This window comes from Cetorhinus maximus, chromosome 21 (assembly GCF_964194155.1).
Source record: "Cetorhinus maximus chromosome 21, sCetMax3.hap1.1, whole genome shotgun sequence".
Classification (NCBI taxonomy): domain Eukaryota; kingdom Metazoa; phylum Chordata; class Chondrichthyes; order Lamniformes; family Cetorhinidae; genus Cetorhinus; species Cetorhinus maximus.
The window spans coordinates 20415146-20442045 of record NC_135899.1 but is presented as its reverse complement, the minus strand read 5'-3'; the positions used below and the strand labels follow the sequence as shown (position 1 = coordinate 20442045).

At 44.2% G+C, this 26900-nt stretch overlaps 1 protein-coding gene across 2 annotated transcripts; it reads right to left on the bottom strand.

The window, feature by feature from the left end:
* LOC144695355 (uncharacterized) lies at positions 1-26900 on the bottom strand. 2 transcript variants are annotated; one of them, XM_078566252.1, is made up of 5 exons: positions 26438-26900; positions 25310-25690; positions 9133-9234; positions 5395-5450; positions 1-222 (listed from the first exon to the last, which is right to left on the bottom strand). In XM_078566252.1, the coding sequence occupies exons 1-5, from the start codon at positions 26487-26489 to the stop codon at positions 88-90; spliced, it is 726 nt and encodes a 241-aa protein (XP_078422378.1). In that variant the 5' UTR covers positions 26490-26900; the 3' UTR covers positions 1-87. The 2 variants fall into 2 exon arrangements, with proteins under 2 accessions (XP_078422378.1, XP_078422379.1); XM_078566253.1 differs by lacking the exons at positions 25310-25690; positions 26438-26900 and adding an exon at positions 20151-20227 and having other exon boundaries at positions 38-222.

Here is a 26900-nt window from a genome sequence, read left to right as displayed (position 1 = left end):
GTAATTTTCATGCTTTTAATGTAAATTATCAGTTGGTACATTATCACAGAATGGTCCAATATAAACAGCGCAATCATTATTTTACGATCAGTCCCTCAATATCTGAATCCGACCATGTTCAATATTCTCATCAGTAGCATACATCTTCCTTCCCATAGCTCCTGTCGATTCAGCCAACTTCATCTCACTGCGTAACACAGCAGGATCGCTTGTTGTTGACTTCTGTTACCAAACAAAAATACATTGAAGAACATTAAATAGAAGCAAGGTACTATGGGATGCTGGAAATCTGAAATAAAAACAGAAAGTGCTGGAAATACTCAGCAGGTCTGGCAGAGAGAGAAACAGAGTAAACGTTTCGAGCCGAATGTCCTTGAACGCATAATCCCTGACTGACAGGTGAGAGTGCTCCCTGCTGAGCCATAGCTAACACCTCAATACTCACTGACTTAACATTTATAGTGCAAGACTTTAGATGCGTTTCTTTTAGAGCAGGGGACTTAGATGCTGATTAGGATATTTAGCTTTGTGTCATTGTCAATAGGAAATACAAAACTTTAGCGTTGTTCTGTGGATGTTACCGTTGAGATGTATACATATATTTTCTTTCTTGTTGGCATCCTTCCATCTACGAAAGGTGAAGGACATGCAGCAAACATGGGGTGTCTTCATATGGCGCACCTTTGCTGAGGGCTGAAGAGGCCAATCCTTGAGAGGCAGGTTCCGCACGTAAAGCTGCCAAGTATCATTGTGGATTGTTGATTTTAACACTAGCAACTGTTGCCAAGCCGCTATAGCCATTAGTCACCGTGGTGATGCATGCCAGCCCACATTTTCCTGTGTCATCAGCGAGTTACTCCCAGGTGTGATAATTGATGTTCAGGGCCTTCATCTCATGCTTGCAAGCGTTCTTAGAGCAGAGCTTCGGGAATCCTTTCGGTTGTCTGGCTCCACCAACCTCACTGCACAGAAAGTCCTTGGGTATGCGACTGTCTTCCATCCGAATGTGCCCAAGCCAACGGAGCCACCTCTGTTAGATGAATACTGACAAACTTGGGAGCTCTGCCTTTTGTCCTCCATGATATGCCCATAATGCGCCACAGACAGCGAAGAATAAAATTTGTTGAGCTTCTTTTCCTCATAGCTGTAGCGCAGGCCTTTAAATCCATCAGCTTGGTCCTAAGGGTCTGCTTGACATTATTTCATATGCCACACACTTACTATTGGCACAATGCTTGGTCACACTTTTATTTCAACATCTAACTTGAATCTGCCTATATAAACATTCAACCATGGAAATTTTGTGTGTAAACCACTGCCTGTAACACAGGATACTGGTGTGTCCACTTGAGTACGTTTTTGAAACCCCTGTCCCAACTCTCAGTGGGTTGTGAGTCTATGGAACTCTCTTCCTCAAAAGGTGGTGGTGGTGGTTTGAATGTTTTTAAGGCAGAGCTGGATAGATTCTTGATTAACAAGGGGTGAAAAGTTATCTCCCCCCCGCCCCTCACCTTAAACCAGCTTATATTTCACCCCTCTCCTAATTACACTCAGTTCTGTTGAAGGGTCATGTGGACTCGAAACGTCAACTCTTTTCTTCTCCACCGATGCTGCCAGACCTGCTGAGTTTTTCCAGGTAATTCTGTTTTTGCCATTGAATGAAGGTTGTTCCAGAGTTTAATCTGTATTTCCAGCTTTGAACTGTCCTGAAGATTCGTCCCTTTCTCCTGAATTGAAAATTGCAGTGAAAGAGGAAGGGAGAGATTTAAGATGAGATCATTATCAACAATTGTGTTGTAAGGTGGAGGCCTGTTTAAACAGGATGCATTTTTTTTATGTTCACATTCTGTAATGAGGCATAATCAGTCACTTCAGTGGTCACTCAGCTTCCTCTCAGCTACTTTCTTGTTTTGAAGCCAGTTGGTATCCGTATACTGCGTATCAGGCCCAACAGTTGAGTAAACAAGAAACAGGAATAAAGATTAAAATCTGACACAACCTCCACTCGATAGCAACTGGAACATATGTGGTCACATAACTATTGAAGAATTAGACACCTAATGCTCTGGCAGGAAGGGCTAAGAAATTATCTGTCCGCAAGCATTGATCAGAAATTTAAATAAAAGGTTTTTTTTAGATAGTTCGTCACAGTCAGAAGAATTTCTCAGATGTATGAGGCAGGATAAAAATTTTAATATGAATGAAAAATCTAATAATGAACCATATGCCAATTAGATAGCTCTTACCTTTCAGCTGTAATGATCGCAATTCTTAGCCACATTATGTAAACATGAAGGCTGCACTGACACAGTTGATTCTTGGTGGATTTCCTCCTTTTGACCTTTTGAAAAAGGCAGCTGCTGAGATATGAGAAGTGTTCAACGACTTCTAAAGTTTCCCCGTTAATGACAAAAGCTGGAGATGCAGCTACTGCTCTGGGGAGGATGATGAAGGATTTTGCTCTTGATGACATTGTGTGAGACACCAACCCTTTTGTATGTGGAGTTGAAGAGGTTTAAGGTGGTCAGATCGTCGCCTGCAATGTGGGCCACAGTTGCACCGTTGTGGGCATATTGTAAGTTGTGGATATACTGGAGGGTCACCTTAGTCTTGGTGCTCAGTCTGTTGAGATCGAAAAGTTTCCCATCGAGTTGAAACTCAATCATGACCCCCTCATGGAAGTTGGTCACAAATCAGCTCCATCACCGGGCTGAGGTAGATAGCAAAGAGAGTTGATAGAATCACACAGCCTTGCTTGATGCTTATTCAGATACAAAAGGGTTCAGCCTCCAGTCCACTGTAAAGTTTGTCTTATTGCCACGCAGGAGTTGCAGAGTAGTAACAAAATTCGCTGAACATTCAAGTCTCTGGAGGACTTTCCAAAGGGCTTCAGAGTTAATGGAGTCAAAAGCCTTTCAATGATCAATAAAGGGCATGGAGGACCCTCTGTATTTTCCAGGCACTTGTCTCTGATTTATCAAGCGACAAAAATCATGCCTGTAGTTCCCCTGGAGGGCCAGAAACCATGGTCTGAATTTTTCAGGCAGTGGGTGGGCTGTTCGGGAGTGGGCAAGGGTGGGCATGAAGCTGATCTGTGGCTGCACGCCACCATTTTACACGGGTGAGCCGATTAAGGCCCACCCAGCGTAATGTGCAGCCGGTAGCGCTCAGCGCTACCTGTGTGGGCGGGGTGGAGGAGGAAGAGTCGGGGCCTGCGCTCTCACGCATGCGTGATGAAAAAGCGCAGAAATCTCCCTGAGGCACGGAGCTGCCTCAGGGAGATCAAGTTAATAATACAACCTTTTCGAAAATAAAGTTAAAAATTATTTAAACATATCCCCTCATGTGACAGTGTCACATGAGCTGGGACATGTTTGTGATTTCTGCAAATTCTATTTCATGATTTTATAAAACCTTCAGGAAACCTCATCCCTCCCGTGGATGAGGTTTCCTGAAAAACGCAAAGGCCGTCTGGGGTCTTCACTGTCCGCCAGCCTTAAGGTTGGATGGGCAGCATTGTTAATGAGCATAATTACTTTTTTAATGGCCTTAATAGGCCACTGACAGTTCGGCGAGCATGCAATCAACTCCAGTGTGCAGCCGCCGAACGAAAGATCGAAATGACACATGATGACATCGGGACGCACGCCTGACGTCACCTCGCGTCATTTTACGCATCGGCGTATCGGACCCGCCCCCGCACCCTGACAACAATATTCTGACCCGTGCGGAAAAATGTCTTTGCTGAAGTGTAAGGAGGTGGGGCTTCAACAACAGAGACCTCCTTAAGAAGTCAAAGGCTTTGGTCTACAATGCTGTTGTTGTCACCACCCTTCTACATGGCAGTGAAACTTGGGCCACTGACCAAAGGCACCCCCAGGTACCAGCAGCAGTGTCTCCACAGGATGCTCAAAGTCAAGTGGGAGGACAGGCAAGCAGACCCCAGCATCCTCCCTGAAGCCAACTCCTCCATGATTGTAACCTGGTCAAGCGAAATCAGCTCCACTGGTCTGAGCACCTCATCCTCATGGCAAATAATCGACTTCGGAAGCAGATCCTCTTCACACTTAAAAGAAAGCACCTGATCTCAATCCCCTGGAGCACAGAGGGAATGTTTTATGGACACTCTGAATGCCTCATTAAAAAGGGGACCATTGACGAAAGCAGGAACTTGCCTTAAACCCTGTCAGCGCCTCATCAAACAAGCTGCCACATGGCTGGAAGCTGGTGCATTAACCCTGTGGCACGGAAGCTAGGAAAGCAGGAGAGAGAGCAGACCCTGGCTTGAGAAACCACCGTTCCCCAGAGCAACTCTTATCCTCTCTGCCCAAAGACCTGTAGCTTCAGGATTGACCCTGGTGGGTCACCTGAGGACACACAATTCATGGAGCCTGGCAGACGTCATCCTTGATTGAAGGGGCTGACCAGACGACGGTGATAAAAATGAATATGGGTGCGCTCTTTGCCCATGCCTGACGGGAGCAGCCTGAGCTCAAGCCCAGACTCCAAAACAATTCGACAGGAAAAATCCTCCCACCCAACCTCAAGCATCTTCCTTACATCTCCGTCCCATACGGCTCAGAGAGTGAGGATGCTGGTGATCCGCTGCTCAGACTGGAGGAGTCTGGTTCCACACAATTCACCATCTCGCAGATTCCACGGAAATCATGACAGGATTGTCTGCAAGATTAACCTCCAAAGTCTTATTCAAAATAAGATGTGAATTATCAATAATAGAGTGTGGTTTAAAACTTCTTTGTGGTGACATTGATGCAAAAGCACGACTCCTTTATGTGATGATGTGATCATGCAATCGTTGGGCATTGAATGAGCGCGTGTATACTTTGTACAATGTTTGGCACAGGCAAGATCAGTTTGGCCAGAAAGATTACGTGACATTAATTGAGGCATTAGTTAACATAGCCTGAAGATGATATTAAAATACGTTTCAGTTCAGATTGGTGCAAAGCAGTTCCCAGCAGGAAACTTATGCGCAAATGGCGATTAAACATTTGTTCCCCTTGCAATGTAACTAGATTTTTCGAGAAAAGCTCACCATGGGAATTCAGAGTCACACGTTACATGTAAATCGACCGCAAGAGCTCCTGCCCAAAACAAAATTCAAGTGACAGTGGCCTCAATGTTTATAAGAGCAACTGTTGTCTATATTGTGTGTTCACCTGTGAAATATTTGTGAATGTTGCTATTTACGCCCTGGCAGTCACGTGAAAAACATTGAATTCCTCCATAATTTAAGTAGATCCTTACATGGGCGTAGAAATCCTTTCGGGCCAGTGCTTCAGCCATTTTGGAAAAGCTGTAGGATTGGGAAATCTTATTTGAAAATCAATTTTTATCCAGTAGGTAAATCTTTCCACAAAATATTCCACTCACCTGACCATCCTGAGCAGCATTGTCCTTTTGTGTTTGTTTCTGAGTTTTCTTACAACCTGAGGGAGAAAACCCTTGTTATTTTCCTTTGGGATTGAACAATTGTTGTTCTCAGAAAACACAGTTTAAATCAACACTCCCATGTTAGAATAATAGCACTTTTTTAAAAAAGTTGAAATCATGTGGAGGTCAAGTTGCACATCAAACATTCCTATTCATTTTTATAGACTATTTATCTAGCTGATTGGATGTCACAGGTTCAGCAGTGGCCCTGTATGTTAACTATGTTATAAAGTAGGATTTTCTCTTCTGCATGATCACAATCAGTATCTCAGAATTTAATTTTTTTTTTATTCATTCACGGGATGTGGGCTTCGCTGGCTGGACAAGCATTTATTGCCCATACCTAGCTGCCCTTGAGATGGTGGGGGTGAGCTGCCTTCTTGAACCCCTGCAGTCCATCTGGAGTAGGTACACCCACAATGCTGTTAGGGAGGGAGTTCCAGGATTTTGACCCAGCGACAATGTGGGAATGGCGATATGTTTTCAAGTCAGGGTGGTGAGTGACTTGGAGGGGAACTTCCAGGTGGTGGTGTTCCCATCTATCTACTGCCCTTGTCCTTCTAGATGGTAGTGGCCGTGGGTTTGGAAGGTGCTGTCTAAGGAGCCTTGGTGAGTTCCTGCAGTGCATCTATTCTATGGTACAGACTGCTGCTACCGTGCGTCGGTGGTGGAGGCAGTGAATATTTGTGGATCGGGTGCCAATCAAGCGGGCTGCTTTGTCCTGGACAGTGTCAAGCTTCTTTAGTGTTGTGGGAGCTGCTCTCATCCAGATAAGTGGGGAGTATTCCATCACACTCCTGATTTGTGCCTAGTAGATGGTGGACAGGCTTTGGGGAGTCAAGAGGTGAGTTACTCGTCGCAGGATTACTAACCTCTGACCTACTCTTGCAGCCACAGTATTTATATGGCTAGTCCAGTTCAGTTTCTGGTCAATGGTAACCCCCAGGATGTTGATAGTGAGGGATTTAGCCGTGGTGATGCCATTGAACATCAAGGGGTGGTGGTTGGATTCTCTCTTGTTGGAGGTGGTCATTGCCTGACACTTATGTTGCACAAATGTTACTTGCCACTTATCAGCCCAAGCCTGGGTATTGTCCAGGTCTTGCTATATTTGGACATGGACTTCTTCAGTATCTGAGGAGTCACGAATGGTGCTGAACATTGTGCAATCATCAGCGAACATCCCCAGTTCTGACCTTATGATGGAAGGAAGGTCATTGATGAAGCAGCTGAAGATGGTCGGGCCGAGGACACTACCCTGAGGAACTCCTGCAGTGATGTCCTGGAGCTGAGATGACTGACCTCCAACAACCACAACCACCTTCCTTTGTTCTAGGTCTGACTTCAGCCAGTGGAGTGTTTTGCCCCTGATTCCCATTGACTCCAGTCTTGCCAGGGCTCCTTGATGCCACACTTGGTCAAATGCTGCCTTGATGTCAAGGACGGTCACTCTCACCTCACCTTGGGAGTTCAGCTCTTTTGTCCATGTTTGAACCAAGGCTGTAATGAGGTCAAGAGCTGAGTGGCCCTGGCGGAACCTAAACTGGGCATCAGTGAGCAGGTTATTGCTAAGCAAGTGCCGCTTGATAGCACTGTTGATGACCCCTTCCATTACTTTACTGATGACCAAGAGTAGAATGATGGGGCCATAATTGGCCGAGTTGAAGTTGTCCTGCTTTTTGTGTACAGGACCAACCTGGGCAATTGTTCCACATAGCTGGGTAGATGCCAGTGTCATAGCTGTACTGGAACAGCTTGGCTAGGGGCGTGGCAAGTTCTGGAGCACAAGTCTTCAGTACTATTGCTGGAATATTGTCAGGGCCCATAGCCTTTGCAGCATCCAGTGCCTTCAGCCGTTTCTTGATATCACGTGGAGTGAATCAAATTTGTTGAAGACTGGCATCTGTGATGCTGGAGACTTTCGGAGGAGGCCTAGATGGATCATCCACTCAGCACTTCTGGCTGAAGATTCTTGCGAATGCTTCAGCCTTATCTTTTGCACTGAGGTGCTGGGCTCCTCTATCATTGAGGTTGGGGTTACTTGTGGAGCCTCCTCCTCCAGTGAGTTGTTTAATCACCCATCACCATTCACGACTGGATGTGGCAGGACTGCAGAGCTTAGGTCTAATCCGTTGGTTGTGGGATTGCTTAGCTCTATCTATCACTTGCTGCTTATGCTGTTTGGCACGCAAGTAGTCCTGTGTTGTAGCTTCACTACATTGATACCTCATTTTTAGGTATGCCTGGTGCTGCTCCTGGCATGACCTCCTGCACTCTTCATTGAACCAGTGTTGATCCCCTGGTTTGATGGTAATGGTAAAGTGAGGGATATGCCGGGGCATGAGGTTACAGGTTGAGGTAGAGTACAGTTCTGCTGCTGATGGCCCACAGCGCCTCATGGATGCCCAGTCTTGAGTTGCTAGATCTGTTCGAAATCCAGCCCATTTAGCACAGTGGTAATGTCACACAACATGATGGAGGGTATCCTCAATGTAAAGACGGGACTTTGTCTCCACAATGACACTCCTACCAATACTGTCATGGACAGATGCATTTGAGGCAGGCAGGTTGGTGAGGATGAGCTCAAGTATGTTTTTGCCTATTGTTGGTTCCCTCACCACCTGACGCAGACCCAGTCTAGCAGCTATGTCCTTTAGGACTCAGCCAGCTTGATCTATAGTGGTGCTACAGAGCCACTCTTGGTGATGGACATTGAAGTCCCCCACCCAGATTACATTCTGCGCCCTTGCCACCCTCAGTTCTCCCTCCAAGTGGTGTTCAACATGGAGGAGTACTGATTCATTAGCTGAGGTTGGACGGTACGTGGTAATCAGCAGGAGGTTTCCTTACCCATGTTTGACCTGATGCCATGAGACTTCATGGGAGTCAATGTTGAGGACTCCCAGGGCAATTCACTCCCGACTGTATACCACTGCGCCGCCACCTCTGCTGGATCTGTCCTGCCGGTGGGACAGGCCATACCCAGGGATGGTGATGCTGGAGTCTGGGACTTTATCTGTAAGGTATGATTCCATGAGGATAGTTACTGTTCAGCAAACGTCGTGTTTGCTTAAGCCATGCAACTAATGTTGATGTTCGCTAGAATGGGAGCTCTTTAAGGGTTATTTAAGGATTTATAATTTCCGTTTAATGAGAAAACCATTCTGGATAATGCAATATTTTGTCATTTTTATCTGCATTGGAAACACAGGATATTTGGGTTTATCTGTTGCGTTACTTCTATCTCTTATGGGACAATTTTAAACGGGGCCACACGGCGCGAAGCTGACAGGATCTGGTCCAACGCTGGTTTTACGTCTCTTCTGAGTTTAATCCCCTTAAATACAACAGAGAAAATATTGGGCAGGGCGTTAAGCAGTCATTCCATCCCATCCCTTTGGATTCCCAAATCCCACCCGTGCTGCGTAGTACTTCGGATAAAAGACAACAAAAGATTGGAAATAAAATGGGCGATATTGCTAAAACCAACAAGAACCCAGAAAGAATTCAAATGCTGTTTTCGTATAGCTGAACTGAGCTCTCTTGGAAAGGGGCAATAAATCCTTCATTGATTTCTATAATCCACAGAGGAACACCTTTTAATTAACATTGTAATCAGAAATGCAGAGACAGCATAGCTAAGGGTAGCTGAAACTGTCTCACAACATTAACACTTACCTCTTCGCGTTTTCACAGTGAAACACAAGAAGAACACAATTACAACAAGGCTTAAATATCGAACTTTGGCTTCAACTCCTGGCGTTCGTTTCTTGTCTGTATCTGTGCAACAAGCAAAGGTTTTGTCATTACATTGAAATAGTAGGAACACTCGCTGTTAGTAATTTTCATTTCAAGGCATTCATTTGGGAATGGAAGGAGCTCTTATGGAGACATTTGAAAGTTCATCTACATTAATGTTTCTGCCGAAGGGCCGTGAAGGCTCGAAACGTTAACTGATTTCTTCTCCACCGATGCTGCCAGACCTGCTGAGTTTTTCCAGGTAATTCTGTTTTTGTTAATGTTTACATTACTAGGTTGCTAGTTACATCCTAGGTTGCTGTCCTGACTGAATAAAAGGCTTCCAATAAATTATTTACACAATTGCTAATAAAGATGAGAATCTTGACCTTTTCTGTTTACTGTAGCTTTTTATCTGACCCAGAATGTAGGCTGCTTCTGGCTCCACAGAGACTGCAAAGTTCTGTAGGCTTTAGACAGTTAATTAGAGAGTTAAATATCAGATGGACAAAATGAATTCCTTTACATAAAAACGCAAGAAATAGGAGCTGGAGTAGGACATTTGGCAATTTGGACTTGCTCTGCCATACATCAAGATCATGACCGATCTTCAGTCTCGCCCCCACTTTCCAGCACTATCCCCGTATCCCTTAATTCCATTCCTACACAAAAATCTGTCTTGAACATCTGTAGTCCCTGGGGTCGAGAATTCCAAGGATTCACAACACTTTGAGTGAAGAAATTTCTCCTCACCTCAGACTTAAATGGCTAACCCCTTACCCTGAGACTGTGACCTTGTGCTCTCAGTTCCCCAGCCTGGAGAAATATTTTCTCAGCATCTATATTTAAGAATTGTGTATGTTTTAATTCAATCACCTCTCATTCTTTGCAAATCCCAGGGAATATAAGTCTAATATACTCATCTCACCTTAAAGGACAAACCCTTAATCCAAGAACTAATATAGTGAACCTTCACTGCACTCCCTTAGTGTAAGTATGTGCTTCCTTAGGTAAAGAGACCAGAACGTCACACACTAGTCCAGGTGTGGCCTCACCAATGCCTTGTATAATTATAGTAAAACATTTTTAACCTTATACTTCAATCCTTTTGTAATAAAAGTTTAACATACCATTTGTGTTCCTAATTGCTTGTCGTACCTACGTGTTAAGTTTCTGTGGTTCATGTACAAGGACACCCAGCTCTCTCTGAATCCAAATATTCCCAGTCTCTCACTTCATTCATTAATTTTTTGGCCTTTTTATTTTTCCTATCAAAGTGGACAGCTTCACACTTTACCACATTGTGTTCCATCTGCCATATTTTGCTTACTGTCTCCATCTGTTGATATTCCTTTGCAGTATCTTTGCGTTTTCCTCACCACTTACTTTCCCAACTAACTTTGTATCATCATCAAACTTGATGTGTTACTCTTAGTTCCCTCATCAAAGTCATTCATATAGATTGTAAATAGCTGACCCTTGCAGTATATCACTAGTTACAGTCATCCAACCTGAAAGTGTCCTGTTTATTCCTACTCTCTGTTTTCTGTCTATTCTGTGTATTCTGTCTAGCCTCAGTCCATGCTAATCCCCAATCGCATGAGTCTTAATTTTGATTAATAACCTCTTCTGTGATACCTTACTGAATACTTGTTGAAAATCCAAATGCACTTCTCCTTCCTGGTGATTATATCTTCAAAAACCTCTAACAAATTTGTAAAACGTGATTTCCATTCCATAAATAATGTTGACCCTGCTTCATCATATTTTGATTTTCTAACTGCCCATTATCAAGCCTCGAATAATAGATTCAAGCATTTTCCCGACTACTAATGTTAGGCTAACTGGCCTACAATTCCCTGTTTTGTCTCATCCTCCTTTCTTAAATATTGGGAATGTGTTTGTTGCCTTCCAATTCTTGGGAACAGTTCTAAAAGCTAAGGAATTCTGGAAGATCAAAACCAATGCATCCATTATCTCTGTAGCTCCCTTTCTAAAACCATAGGTTGCAGGATATCATGCCAGGGGGTTTGTTGCCATTTAGTTCCACTAATTTCATCAGGGAGAGAACTTTCCCCCCCCCCCACCCCCCGCCCCCCGTCCCCCGTCGGGGGATTGTGTGGGGGTGGACGCCCCCCAATCGGGTCCATGGCGCCATTTTACGTGGCACCCAGAAGCGCTCCCTGTGCGGGTGTTCCCTGAGTTGGGAGAGCAGAAATCTCCTGAGGCACAGAGCTGCCTCAGCGAGATAAGTTTTAAGTTTTAAAAATTTTAATAAAGAGAAAAAAATATTTAAGACATGTCCCCTCATGTGACAGTGTCACATGAGCTGGGACACGTTAATGAACGTTAATGAAAAAATTTATTTAATTTATAAACCCTTCATGAAACCTCATCCCGCCCGTGGATGAGGTTCCACGAAAAATGCGAAGGCCGCCTGGACTCTTCGCCTGCCCACCAACCTTAAGGTTGGACGGGCAGCTTTCTCAATAGCCTTAATTAGTTAATTAATGACCTTAACAGGCCTTTGAGAGTTCGGTGGGCGCACAGCCAAGCCGAACTGAAAATCTAAATGACACGTGGTGACGTCGGGACACACGCCTGACGTCAACCTGCGTCATTTTACACCTCGGCGCGCAGGCCCCGCCCCCACTCACTGAGCCAAAAATTCTGCCCCAGGAATATTTCTGTACTTTTAGTGATTTCTTTAAGTTCCTTATTCTCCCTAGGCCCTTGATTCCCCATTATTCTGGAATTTTTTTGGGTCTTCCAGTTTGTGAAGATAAACATGTAATATCTGATTAATACCTCTGCCATTTCCTTATGCCCCATTCTAATTGCACTTGTCTCTGCTTCCAGTGGGCTCATTTTACTTTCACTAACCTCTTCCTATTTAAATACCTAACAGAATGTCTACAATGTGTTTCTAATTTTTCATGGGACGTGAGCCCATCCCTAATTGCCCTTGAGAATGCGATGGTGAGCAGCCTTCTTGAACTACTGCAGTCCATCTGGTGTAAGTACACCCACAGTTCAGTTAGGAAGGGGGCTTCTAAGGTCCAAATCAAGATGGTGTATGGCTTGGAGGGGAACCTATAGGTGGTGGTGTTCCCATGGGTCTGCCTTGTTCTTCTACGTGGTAGAGTTCATAGGTTTGGAAGGTAGAAGGTACCTGCTGCTGCCATTGTGCTGGATGAGTCCTGATCAAGCATGCTGCTTCACACTGGATGGTGTTAACCTTCTTAAGTATCATTGAAGTTACACTCATCCAGGAAAGTGGAGAGTATTCTATTACACTCCTGACTTGTGTCTTATGGATGGTGGACAGGCTTTGAGGACACAGGAGGTGAGGTACTTGAATTTCCAGCCTCAATCACAGTGATGGTAATGCTGTTGAATGTCAATGGGAAATGGTTAGATTCTCTCTTTTTGGAGATGGTCATTGCTTGGCACTTGTGTGGTACAAATGGTACTGCCACCATGCAATTATCAGCGAACAGCTCCATTTCTGTTCTTATGATGGAGCAAAGATCATTGATGAAGCAGCTGAAGATGGTTGGGTTTAGGACACTGCCCTGAGGAACTCCTGCAGTGATGTCCTGCAATTGAGATAATTGACCTCCAACAATCCCAATCATCTTCCTCTGTGCTAGGTATGACTCCAACCATAAAGAATTTCCCCCTGATTCCCATTGATCTCAGAATTGCTAGGGCTCCTTGATGTCACACTTGACCAAATGCTCCCTTGGTGTCACTTGAGACAGTGTGCTTGCACACGAATAGGGGAGCGAGCTCATCCTGAGTGAGGCACAGCTAGAGTGGGTATTGGCAATTTGGTGCACAGTGGGAATTAGGTGCATAGGGTACGAGGTGCTCTTTGCATTTTTTCCTGGCTATCCAACTTCTTAAATCTTCAGAGTGTGGGTCTTGCCCTGCTGCAGCAGTAGAGGCTACAAGGGAAAGGAATCACTGGTAAGTAGTGGGTGAGGTATTTACTACTTTAATCGCTTATTATTTAAGGTCTTTTTGTGGTTTACAGTTTGTATATTCTACAGTAACAAGGATCAGGAAAGAAGGCCCTAGAGTAATTGATTTAAAAGGTTTAAATTTAAGGGATAAGTCATGGAAGGAACGCTCAAAGCTGTGGTGTGCTCCTCGTGCTCCATGTGGGAAGCCGGAAACATTTCCAGTGCCCAGGACCAGCATTTGTGCAGGAAGTGTGTCCAGCTGCAGCTCCTGGAAGCTCGGGTTTCAGCGCTGGAACAGTGGCTGGGGACACTGTGGAGCAAAAGTGAGTCTGAGAGCATCGTGGATAGCACATTGAGAGAGGTGGTCACACCGCAGATGAAGGGACTTGAGGAAGGAAAGGAATGGGTGACCACCAGGCAGTCCAAGAGAAACAGGCAGGTTGTTCAGGAGCCCTCTGGGGTCCCGCTCGCAAATCGGAATTCCATTTTGGAGGCTGGTTCCTCCAGGGAGTGCGGACAGAGCCAAGCTTCTGGCACCACAAGCAGCCTGTCTGTACAGGAGGGGTGAAAGGGAGAAAGAGCAATAGTAAAAGGGGATTCTATAGTCAGGGGAACAGATAGGCGCTACTGTGGCCTGTGATTCCAGGATGGTATCTTGCCTCCCTGGTGCCAGGGTTCGGGATGTCACTGAATGGCTGCAGGGCATCCTGAAGGAGGAGGGTGATAAGGCAGAGATCATGGTACATGTTGGTACCAATGACATAGGTAGAAAGAGGGATGAGGTCTTGCATCAAGAATTCAGGGAGTTAGGCAGTAGGCTAAAAAGCAAGACCTCTCGGGTTGTAATCTCTGGATTACTCCCAGTGCCATGTGCTAGCGAGCTCAGAAATAGGAGAATAACGCAGATGAATACGTGCCTTAAGAGTTGGTGCAGGAGGGAGGGTTTTAGATTCCTGGATCGCTGGGACCGTTTCTGGGGAAGGTGGGACTTGTACAAGCGGGACGGTCTACATCTGAACCAGAGCGGGAATAACATCCTTGCGGGCGGGTTTGCTAGTGCTGTTGGGGGGAGTTTAAACTAATTCAGCAGGGGGAAAGGACGCAGAATGTTAGCAGAATAGGGGCACATCATAATACAGTAAAACAATCAAGTCAGAGGGAGTACAGCTGCATTAAGTTTCCAGGGAGTAAGGCAAGGCTGGATGGCCTCTACTTTAATGCTAGGGGTATTACAGGTAAAACGAATGAGTTAAGGGTGAGGAGTGACACGTGGAATTGTGATATAATAGCCATCACTGAGATGTGGTTGAGGGAGGGGCAGGATTGGCAGCTCAACATTCCGGGATATAGAATCTTCAGGTGAGACAGGGGAGGGGGGTAAAAGAGGAGGAGGTATTGCATTATTAGTTAAGGAGTCAGTTACTGCAGTAAGGAGAGATGATATCTTGGAGGGGGCATCGAATGAAGCTTTGTGGGTAGAGTTTAGGAATAAAAAAGGGGCAGCCACATTGTTAGGTGTTTATTATAGACCCCCAGATAGTCAGCGGGAAATTGAGGAGCAAATATGTGCACAATTTGTGGAGGTGTGTAAAAACAATAACAATGGGGTAATTATATTAGGTGATTTCAACTTTCCCAACATTAATTGGGATAGACATAGTGTTAAGGGCTTGGATAGAGTGGATTTCTTGAAATGCATATAGGAGAACTTTCTAGGTCAATGTGTAGAGGGTCCAACAAGGGACGGCGCAGTGTTGGAACTAATTCTGGGGAATGAAGCCGCACAGGTGGCTGAGGTGGTGGTGAGCGAGCATTTTAGTGATAGCGACCACAACACGGTACAATTTAAGTTTGTTATGGACAAAGAAATCGACAAATTGCAAAAAAAATGTTTTGGATTGGGGGAGAAAGGGTTTTAGTAAAATATGGCAGGATTTGGCCAAGGTAGACTGAGAACAGCTACTTGTGGGGAAATCTACAGAAGAGCAGTGGGGGGCGTTCAAAAAGGAATTGGGGAGGGTACAGGCTCAACATGTTCCCTCTAGGGTGATAGGAAGGAGTAACAAGCCCAGAGAACCATGGATGACCAGAGATATTCAGGTTACGATGAGAAGGAAAAGGGAGGCTTTTAGCAGGTATAAGGGAAGCAAATCAGCAGAGGCATTAGTGGAGTACAGAAAGTGGAGGGTGGAGCTTAAGAAAGCAATTAGGAGAGAAAAGACGGGATGTGAGAAAGCTCTGGCTGGGAAAAGTGTGGAAAATCCCAAGATATTCTATAAGTATATCAATGGGAAGAGGATAACCAGGGAAAGAGTAGGGCCCATAAGGGACCAAGGGGGCAATCTATGGGTGGAGCCAGAGGACATCGCTAGAGTGCTGAATGAATACTTCACATCCGTCTTCACCCAAGAGAATGACGATGAAGGTATGGAACTCGGGGAGAGAGCCTGCGAGGTTCTTGAGCAAATTCATGTAGGGAGTGACAAGGTATTGGAGGTGTTGGCAGGCTTAAAAGTGGACAAATGTCCAGGTCCAGATGATTTGTGTCCCAGACTGCTGAGGGAGGCAAAGGAGGAGATCGCAGGGGCTCTAACCCAGATTTTTAATTCCTCTCTGGCCACAGGGGAGGTGCCAGAGGACTGGAGAACAGCTAATGTGGCTCCGCTATTTAAGAAGGGTTGTAGAGATGAGCCAGTGAGTCTCACATCAGTGGTAGGGAAACTATTGGCGAAAGTTCTGAAGGAGAGTATCTATCTCCACTTGGAGAGGCAAGGTTTTATCAGGGATAGTCAGCATGGCTTTGTCAGAGGGAGGTCATGCCTAACAAATTTGATTGAATTTTTTGAGGAGGTGACCAGGTGTGTAGATGAGGGTAGTGCAGTTGATATAGTTTATCTGGATTTCAGCAAAGCCTTTGACAAGGTCCCATATGGGAGACTCATAAAGAAGGCAAATGCACATGGGATACAGGGTAATTTGATAAGGTGGATTCAAAATTGGCTTAGTTGTAGGAGACAGAGGGTGATGACAGAAGGATGCTTTAGTGACTGGAAGCCAGTGTCCAGTGGCATACCACAAGGATCTGTGCTTGGTCCCCCTATTATTTGTCATTTATATAAATGACATAGATGATTATGTGGGGGGGTAGGATTAGTAAGTTTGTGTATGACACAAAGATTGGCCAGGTGGTTAACAGTGAGGCTGAGTGTCTTGGGCTACAGGAAGATATAGACGGGATGGTCAAATGGGCAGATAAGTAGCAGATGGAATTTAACCCTGAAAAGTGTGAGGTGATACGCATTGGAAGGATTAATTTGACAAGGAAGTATTCAATGAACGGCATGACACTAGGAAGTTCTGAGGAACAAAGGGACCTTGGCGTGTGTGTCCATTGACCTCTGAAGGCAGAGGGGCATGTTAGTGGGGTGGTGAAAAAGGCATATGGGACACTTGCCTTTATCAATCAAGGCATAGATTACAAAAGTAGGGATGTCATGTTGGAATTGTATAGAACCTTGCTGAGGCCACAGCTGGAGTACTGTGTGCAGTTCTGGTCACCACACTATAGGAAGGATGTGATTGCACTGGAGGGGGTGCAGAGGAGATTCACCAGGATGTTGCCTGGGATGAAACATTTAAGTTATGAAGAGAGGTTGGATAGACTTGGGTTGTTTTGGTTGGAGCAGAGAAGACTGAGGGGTGACCTGATCGAGGTGTACAAGATTATGAGGGGCATTGACAGGGTGGATAGGGAGCAGATGTTCCCCTTAGTTGAAAGGTTAGTCACGAGGGGACATAAGTTCAAGGTGAGGGGCAGGAGGTTTAGGGGGGATATGAGAAAAACCTTTTTTACCCAGACGGTGGTGATGGTCTGGAATGCACTGCCTGGGAGGGTGGTGGAGGCAGGTTGCCTCACATCCTTTAAAAAGTGCCTGGATGAGCACTTGGCATGTCATAACATTCAAGGCTATGGGCCAAGTGCTGGTAAATGGGATTAGGCAGGCAGGTCAGGTGTTTCTGAAGTGTCGATGCAGATTCGATGGGCCGAAGGGCCTCTTCTGCACTGTGATTCTGTGACTCTGAATCTCATCTAACCTCTGGAACTCAGTTATCCTATCCATGTTTAGTCCAAGGCTATAATAAGTTCTGGAGATGTGTGTCCATGTCAGAACCCAAACTGAACAGCAGTGAGCAGGCTATTGCTGAATAAGTGCCACTTGAAAGTACTTTCGATGATGCCTTCCGTCACTTTTCTGATGATTGAGAGTAGATTGATGGGGCAGTAATTGGCAGGACTGGATTTGTCTTGCATATTGTGGACAGGGCCATTTTCCATGTTGTTGAGTAGGTGCTAGTGTTGTAGATGTAGTGGAACATCTTGTTTTGGGGTCTGGCTTGCTCTGCAGGACAAATCTCCAGTCATAAAGCTGGGAGATTGCCGGTACCATTGGCCTTTGCAGTATCCAGTACCTTCAGCAATTTCTTGATATCACGTGCAGTGCATCAATTGGCTGAAGATTGTGATATTGGAGACCTCAAGAGCAGGCTGAGATGGACGATCCATTGGGCACTCCTGGCTGAAGAGGATTGCAAATGCTTCAACCTTTTCATTTGCACTGATGTGTTGGGCTCCCCAGCACTGAGGATGGGGATATTTTTAGAACCTCCTTCTCTATTTAGTTGTTTAACCGCCCACGACCTTTCAAAACTGGATGCGGCAGGACTGCAGAGCTTTGATCTGATCTGTCATCTGTGGGATCGCTTAGCTCTGTCTATCGCATGCTGCTTCTGCTGTTTAGCACGCATGTATCTTTTTTATGTCTTTTGCAAGTCTACTCTCATGTTATATTTTCTCTTTGGGCAGAATTTTGCCGTCGGCGAGCAGGGGGCAGGGCCTGCTCACCGACGCGTAAAATGACGCGGGATCACGGCGGGCGGAACCCCTGACGTCACTGCGCCCCATTTAAATTTTCAGCAAGGCCGCGGCGCAGCAAAATCAGCTGTGGGCCCGCCGACCTGTCAATGGCCAATTGAGGCCATTGACAGGGTCAGTTAACCAATTATAGGACCTGCCCATCCAACCTTAAGGTTGGTGGGTCGGCCAGGAGCCCCGACGGCAACTAGAAAAAAGCATGAAACCTCATCCACTGGCGGGATGAGGTTTCATGTAGGGTTTTAAAAAGTTTAAGAAAGTTATTTTGTTAATTATGAACATGTCTCATCTCAGTGCAGAAGAGGCCCTTCGGCCCATCGAATCTGCATCGACACGTCAGAAACACCTGACCTGCCTGCCTAATCCCATTGTCACATGAGGGGGACATATTAGGGATTTTTTTTTCTATTTTTCATATTTTTCAAAGTGTAAGCGATCTCCCTGAAGCTGCACTTAGTACGAAAGAGTGCACTCTCGCATTTGGGGAATCCCCTCCGTGACCCGCTCAGGGAGCACATAGTGCTTCCCACCGGATGTCATGCTGGGCGGGCCTTAATTGGCCCACCCATGTAAAATAGCGGCGGGGCCCACTTCTCCGGTGGGGATCAGCTCCCCACCCGCCGGAGATTGGGTTAGGCCCGCCCGCCAAGCAGAAAACTTTGCCCTTTATTTCTCAATGCCTTGGTCCTCATCTGCTGAATTCTAAAATCCTCCCAATCATTATAAGATTCTTCCAATGATCAAACACATACTCTTCATGACAGCCACAGTTTTACCATTTTTTTTTCTCTAGGGTTTTTGTGTCTTAAACAAATGTATATTTGTTGGAAATTATGAATTAGAGCTTTAAATGCTAGCCATTACTTATCTCCCAGCATATCATTTAATGTAGTTTCCCAAACTACCTTAGCCAGCTTGCTATTCCTATCTGGGCAATTTGTTTCCTTTAGATGTAAGACTCCAGTTTTAAGTTTAATTAAATTATTTCAAACTCAATATAAAATTCTATCACATTATGGTCACTCTTCCCTAGAGGCTCCTTTAGTACAAGGTTATTAATTTCTCCTTTATCATTGCACATACTAGATCCAAGATAGCCTGTTCCCTGGATGCTCAACATACTGATCTAGAAAACTATCTGGTACATATTCCATGGGCTAGCCTTGCACACTATTACTGCAAATTTTCTTTGCCCTGTCTATTTGGAGGTTAAGGTCCCCACATTACTCTATTACTCTTGTTACATGCACCTCTAATTTCCTGAGCTTCACTCTGCCCGGAAGTACAACTACTGTTAGGAGGCCTATAAACAGCAGAGGTGTCCAATATCATGAGGGGACAGAGTAGATAGGGAGAAACTGTTCCCAATCATGGAAGGATCAAGGACCATTGGACACAGGTTTAAGGTGATGGGCAAAAGAACTTTGATGCAACAAGTGGTGAGGATCTGCAATGCACTGCCTGGGAGTGTGGTGAAGCCAATGATGGCATTCAAAAGGGAATTGGATCATTATCTAAAAAACGGAAAAATTTGTAGGGTCATAGGAAAAAGACGGGGAGGGAGAGTAGGTGAATTGCTGTTGCAGAGAGCCAGCATGTACATGACAGGCTGAATGGCCTCCATGATTCTATGTTGGGAGAAAGTCAAAGAGGTTCAAGCATATGCATGCTGGAATTATTCTGGCCAGTTGTGATTTGGCTAATTGCGGTTTCATTTTGAAACAGACACAACAGAAAGAGATCATTTAACCCCTCGTGCCTCTTTGAAAGAGATTACAGAATTGCCCACTCACCACCATCTTTTTCGCTGTTGCCCTGCAAGTGTTTATTTTTCTTCAATCTCCAATACCAAGAAACAAAATCGAGCAAAATGATCATTTGTCAAAAACGGCAACTGAAGAACGTGTAGACCATAGTTTTATGAAACGATCATTCCACCGAACTGATATCAGCAAATGTACTACATTTGTAATATGTATTGCTCCAACGGGAACTGTTTCACAATCCCGGTGAATGTTAGAAGGTCGATTTTAAATCGTAATTGTGGCAAAACTTACTGATCAAAGCAAAGAGATTAAAAGTGTAAAGATGGACACTATCCATGCTTGAAGACCCATTTCCTTTAAGTGACATCTTGTTACAGATTCTGTTTAACTGTTTCCAGTTGAGTTTTATCAGAAGGACTATTTAGTCACTGCCAACATGGAAAAATTAACAATGATACTGTTCAAATCTGCTGTGTGCACAACTGATGTGGTCCAATTGCAAAGCACCAGAATCCAGCCCTTAATTTACAAATCGACCGTGCTTTAATCTGTGGTCAACCTCAGAGCCAAATAGACAGCATCGTGATATTGTTCTGTTGAAGATTCATACGGACTCGAAACGTTAACTGTGTTCGTCTCCGGAATCAGACCTGCTAAGTTTTTCCAGGTATTTTTGTTTTTGTTTTGGATTTCCAGCATACGAAGTTTTTTGCTTTTATCATGATATTGTTTCCTGCTTGCTAAAAAGTGGTTTTAAAAGTTAATTGTCGCCTTAGGCCATAGCTTTCCAAACAGTGGTCTCTGTATCAGGCGGTAGAATTGCCTCCGGGGTCCCCCGTTAATTCAGATGAAGCAAAACTACTTCTGAACATTGGATAATGAATAGGCCATTCAGCACCTCGAACCTCTCCTGCCATTTAATTAGATCATGACTGGTCAGTATCTCGACTCCACTTACTCGCCTGGGTTCCAAATCCTTTAATAATATCCTGGCCGAACAAAAGTCTAGCCGTGAGGTAAAAGCGAAATACTTTGGAGTTTTTCTCTCCACAAAAATCTAGTCGTGTCTGTCAGGAATCGATGCTGGGGCCACTGCCATTCACCATTTATATCTAACTGATTTGGACTTGGGAGCCTGAAGTATAATATCAAAATTTGTGGAATGCACCAAATTAGGGGGCAGATTTAATACCGTGCCAAAATATTAGGAGACATTAAAAAATTGCAGAATGGAAGTGTAAATGGCAAAATAATTCCAACGTAGGCGTGAGGTGTTGTATTTTGGGTGGAGGAATAAGGAGGTCACAGACTCCATAGAGTCTAAATGGGTAGAGGAGCAAAGGGATTGAGGAGGGAAGATTCACTAATCATTAAAAGTAGCAATGCAGGTTAACAAAGCCATAAAATGGAAGTGGGGGGAGGAGGGCACAGTGGGTTTATTTCTAGTGGAATAGAATTCAAATTGAGGCATGCTGTGTCAATTGGTTAGCTCACATTTAGAGTATTGTGGAGTGTGGTCTCGGTCTCCACATTGCAGAAATATAGAAGCTCTGGTGGAAATGCCGGAAAGATCTCCAAGTTGATATCAGAGCCAACAGGCTGCAACTATTAAGAAAGTCTGAACAGGCTGGGGCTCTATTCTCTAGGAAAGAGAAAACTGAGTTTTCACAGAAAAGCACAGGAAGATAAAAATAAAAGGCCGTCATTTCAGACTTTGGCTGATGTTCATTTCTTGACTGTATCTAAGCAGCAAATATGGGTTTATTCATTTCATGGAAATAGTAGGAACAAACATCACTATTAATTGTTATTCCAGTACATTCATTTGGGAAGTGAAGATGCTCTCATCTGGTGAAATTTGGAACTTCAGCTCCTTATTATTAGAGTTGATTCATACATCCTAATCCATTGTTATGACTCGAGTTAAAGGTTTCCAGTTAATTATTTACAATTGTTAATAAAGATATAAATCTCCATATTTTCCAATTACTATAGCTTTATACCTTGCCCTGCAAGTAGGCTACTTCTGACTGTGTGGAAACTGCAGACTTCCACAGGCTTTTAACTTCGACAACTAAATATAAGGTGGACAAAATTGATTCCTTTACTAGCTCTTGATCACGATCTTTAATGTCTCCACCCAAGACAAGTCCAATGTCCAGGAAGTAAAAGTTTCCCCTCCATTGCGTGACAAGATGTTTGCTCATTCAGTGAGCCAGTGCAGACACATTGGGCCAAATGGCCTCCTTCTGTGCTGTAACAATCTGTGATTCTGAAGTTAGACTCCATCAAAGTACCTTATATGTACACAATGCATTGCTTAATTCTCACTTATACATTCTCTTCATTGTACATACTACATAAACTCTACATTCATATTTGGTCATGGAAACCATTACATATATGCTTAGCACTTATTCAGTCATATAATTCATCACAATTCTAAGTCGGGCCGGGGGAGGGTGCAGGAGCAGAGGGACCTTGGCGTATATATGCATAGACCATTGAATATGGCAGGACAGACAGCTAGAGCTGTTAATAACGAGTACAGAATCCTCAGCTTTATCAATAGCAGCGTAGAGTACAAAAGCAAGATAACTATGTGTATTGGAGTATTGTGTCCAGTTCTGGGCACCACACTTTAGGAACAATGTGAAGGCATTAGAGAGAGTGCTGAAAACATTCAAGTGATTGGCAAAAATTCCAGGGATGAGGAATGTCAGACTTGCAGATAGATTGAAGATGTTGGGACTGTTCTCCTTGGAGAAGAATAAGGTTGAAAGGAGATTTGATGGAGGTATTCAAAATCATGAGGGTGCTGGACAGAGTAGAATAGGGAGAAACTTCCTGTTGAGGACAGGAAGTATTGAGACCCAGAGGGTACAGATTTAAAGTAATTGGCAAAAGAAGTAATGAAGACATGAGGGGAAAGAAAACGATTTCAGGCAGTGAGTGGTTGGGATCGGAACTCACTGCCTGAGGGTGTGGTGGAGGCAGGTTCAAACGAGGCATTCAGGAGAGAATTGGATTCTTACCTGAAAGAGGAGAATGTGCAGGGCTAAGGGGAGAAGGTGGAGGAATAGCCTGAGGTGAATTGCTCATTCAGAAAGACAACTACTGGCTAAATGGCACCCTTCACCTCTCTATGATTTTCTATGATTCTATATTTCATATTTCCACAACCTAAAGCATGTTCTCCTTCCTCAACCGAATTATTATTACTGTGAGTAGTGAAGTAATCTTACCCTATTACTACATGGAAAATCCTGAATGGCTTGTAGCCCATTAGTTAATTTATCCCTGTCCATTGCTCCAACCTGCCTTCTGTTTATTGTTTTAGCTGCATCTCATACTTGGCCATGCCATCCCTGCTGGGAGAGCAAAGCTCCACATTTCAATATTTTACTTCAAATGGAGAGATAGAGCATTGATTGGTGAGCCAGTCCCTTAAACAATGAAATATTGCTCACACTTTATAAATCACGGGTGTAGGCTTCAGCTGCAATATTGTACCCAGTTCTGGACACACTGTGGAAAGGGCATGAAGACTTTGGAAAGTGTGCAGGGGAGAATTGCCAGAATTATACCAAGGATTAGAGATTTCAGTTATATGGGGAGAGTAGAGAAGCTGGAATTATTCCCAGAGCAGGAAAGGTTAGAAGGAGATTTAATCGAGGGGTTCTAAAATAGTGAGGGTTTTGATAGTATAAATAAGTAGAGTAGGAAGGTCATTAACCAAGGGAGACAGGTTTAGAAATTGGCTAAAGAAGCAGATGAGAAATTAGGAGAATACATTTTAAGGCAACTAGGGACGGTCCATTAATGCTGGCCCCCCCAGCAAAGCCCAAATCCCGTTTTAATCTGGAACGTACTGCTTGACAGGGCGGCTAATACATATCCAGTAATAACTTTCGAAAGGGAATTGGATACACACCTGAAAAGGAAGAGATTGTGGGGCTACCAAGAAAAGGTGGGACTAATTGGATAAAACTTCAAAGGTCCGGCCAAGCCACTTTGGGTCGAAATGGCCTCTGTGTGTGCTGGAGGATTCTATCATTTTGATTGAACCTTAGTTCTGAAGGCACCGGACAATTATAACCTGATAAAGAGAAGTGGCAACGCATCATAATCCTGAATCTAAAGTCTCATGTCGTGAACCTAAATAGAACTTGTCATCCCTTATGCGGCCTGAACTCCATCAGACCCTGGCTTCAAAAGCAGAAGAGGTTAAGTGGACAATGTGGCGGAGATCCAGTCAGTTGTCGCCCATTGAGGATTGAAAGGTCCTGTGGTAATTAGTATAAGAGATGGTTTTAATTCTACAAAATGGACAAATTAGTGATTCATTTTGAGGCCAAAGCCGAGATTTAAGTAACTACTGGGCGATGTGAGTAGCCTAATGCTTGTTGCATCCCCACGGTCCCTGTATTTTGAAGGTGAGATGGATGTGTCGAGTTTATCCGTCCACTGCTCACACTGGAGACTCGACCTGCCCTGGGGTAAATGTTAAGAGATTTTCCTCCGTGACTCCGACTTTAGGAAAATTCCAGCCCAGTTTTTGCGTAAATGAACATTTCCTGACTGCCGATTTGAACCGACCTCTTCCCAGTTCAGTTCTAACTTTAAAATGAATCGGTCAAAAACGAGATTCAAGTCCTGGCCGGTCAGAGGAATAGGTTAATATTGTAAATTCATTCCAGTGGTCTGAGCAGAAATGGGTCTATAATTTTGATTTAAGAGGGTTGCCGAGCCAGCTCAGCGGGTTAGAATGAAATGATTCTCCATCATCATTGACAGTGGCGCATTCAGTTGGCTGGACCCTAAGTCTAAGAATCCCCTCCCTAAACCTCTCACCTCCCTATATCTCTCTCTGTCCCCCTCCAAGTCCCCCAAAAACCTCTCTCTTTGACCAAGCTTTTGGTCACCTGTCCTAATATCACCTTCGGTAATCGCTGTCAAATCCTGCCTGATAATTCCTTCTGTTAAAAACCTCTAGGGACATCTTTCAGTGTTGAAGCGCTGTATAAATGTGAGCTGGTGTTGTTGATCATTTCAAATGCTGGAACAGAAAATTCAACAATGGAAACATTTTGTGTCAGAGGAAGCAATCTTAGCGCTGCTGTGTTTAAAAACAAATAACATCCCTAGACTTCTGAAGCTGGCACCAGGTCAAGTGAACATTGGTGAACAAATTATTGCTGGAACAAAAATAAAAATACTTCGAAAAACTCAGCAGGTCTGGCAGCATCTGCGGAGAGGAAAAGAGTTAACGTTTCGAGTCCGTATGACTCTTCAACAGTTCAACGTTAACTGTGTTCCTCTCCGCAGATGCTGCCAGACCTGCTGAGTTCTTCCAGGTATTTTTATTTTTGTTTTGGATTTCCAGCATCCGCAGTTTTTTGCTTTTACATTATTGCTGGAAATGTTCTTTTTTTTTTAAAAGTACCTACCCGTTCCATCCCGGGCTGTGTCGGGCTGGACTGTTAACATGAACCTGGCCATCTCTGTTCCCCTTGGGTGACTAATGGACAATTCATAAGTCCCGCTGTCGTTGAGCTGTAAATCCTCCAGCAATAATGAAGCATTTTGTGGGAAAAGGACACTCCTGCGTTTGTAGTCGTCAGGAACAGGTAGGTAGTGGCAGCGCTCAGTGAGGGTGTTGCCTCTCTCCGATGTGCATCTATAGTCCACAATTCTACTCCCAGCTTTCGTCCCAGCTTTCATCCATCTGATCCGAAGGTAACCGCTTGGGTCTGAGATTGTGTAAGAGGCGGGTAGGAGCACAGACTGATGAACGGTTCCATTCAGGGTCACTCCTAGTGTTACAGCGGCTTAAAGGTGAAGATAATAATTGTTTGAATATAAAAGTGACAACACCTGAACGATCAGTACAAAATTTGTTAAAACTGAGGTAGATAACTGTATATAATTGAAACGGACATTCGCAGTGCCTAGCATGACCACGTCATGATGGTCCTGGATCCATTACGCACAATGCTGGGAACATTCTGCTCCCATAGCTTCACTGTCACTGGGGTCTACTCCCCACACCAGTAGCATTTCACGGTAACATTTCACGATTTGTGGAAGGGCTAACTCACACAACATTTATAAACCTTTTCATCACAGTTATACACCAACTGCTGAAAACAGTCATGATATTGGGAGAATGTGGAATAGGGTCAAATACATAATGGTAGAACCCAGTGGCTATCCTGCAGACACAAATTATTCTGACCAATGTTGATTCTACAAATGGTGATTGCTTTTGGAGTCACACAGAACAGAAGGAGATTATTCAGCCAGATGAGCCTCTTTAAAATAAATATCAGAATTGTCCTCCTGACCTATGTTTATGTTTTCCTTTCCTCAAACTCAACAACTGTTAAAAATCAAATAAGTACAATTCTAATTTGGCCAGAACTGCAACTGTTGAACATGTAGCTATATTTTCATAAACATTGGTTCCACTGAACATTTGATGCTGATGTGTTCTCTCAGATAATCCTTCCAGCTTTATTACAACCCAAACAGATGTTAAAACACACATTTTACATGTTAACTATAGCAACACTTACCAATCAGAGCAAAGGGATTAAAAGCAAAAATCATACACCCTGGAAATCCCATTTCTTTTAAGTGGCATTTGGTTACAGATACTTTTTGTCCGTTGACAGTTGAGTTTGCTTGGCAGGATTGTTCAGCCACTGTCAGTGTGGAAACATCAGCAGTAAATTCGATTCAAAGCTTTTGTCAGAGAAGTTGATGAGGTTCGAGGGCAAAAGTTGAAATGAAGCCGTTGACTTAGAAATCAGCCTTGCTTTAATATGTGGGTCAACCTTACACCAAATCGACTAGCATTTCCTGTTTACTGTCAGGTGCCCTTAAAGCTTAATGGCCACCTTTAGCAATTGACTTTCAAACTGTGGTCTTGGTATCAGAGGGTAGAATTGCCATTGAGGTCTCCGGATCTTCAGCTGTAACCTCTGACGACACATAAGAACATTTGAACAAAGGAGCATGAATAGGTCATTCAACACA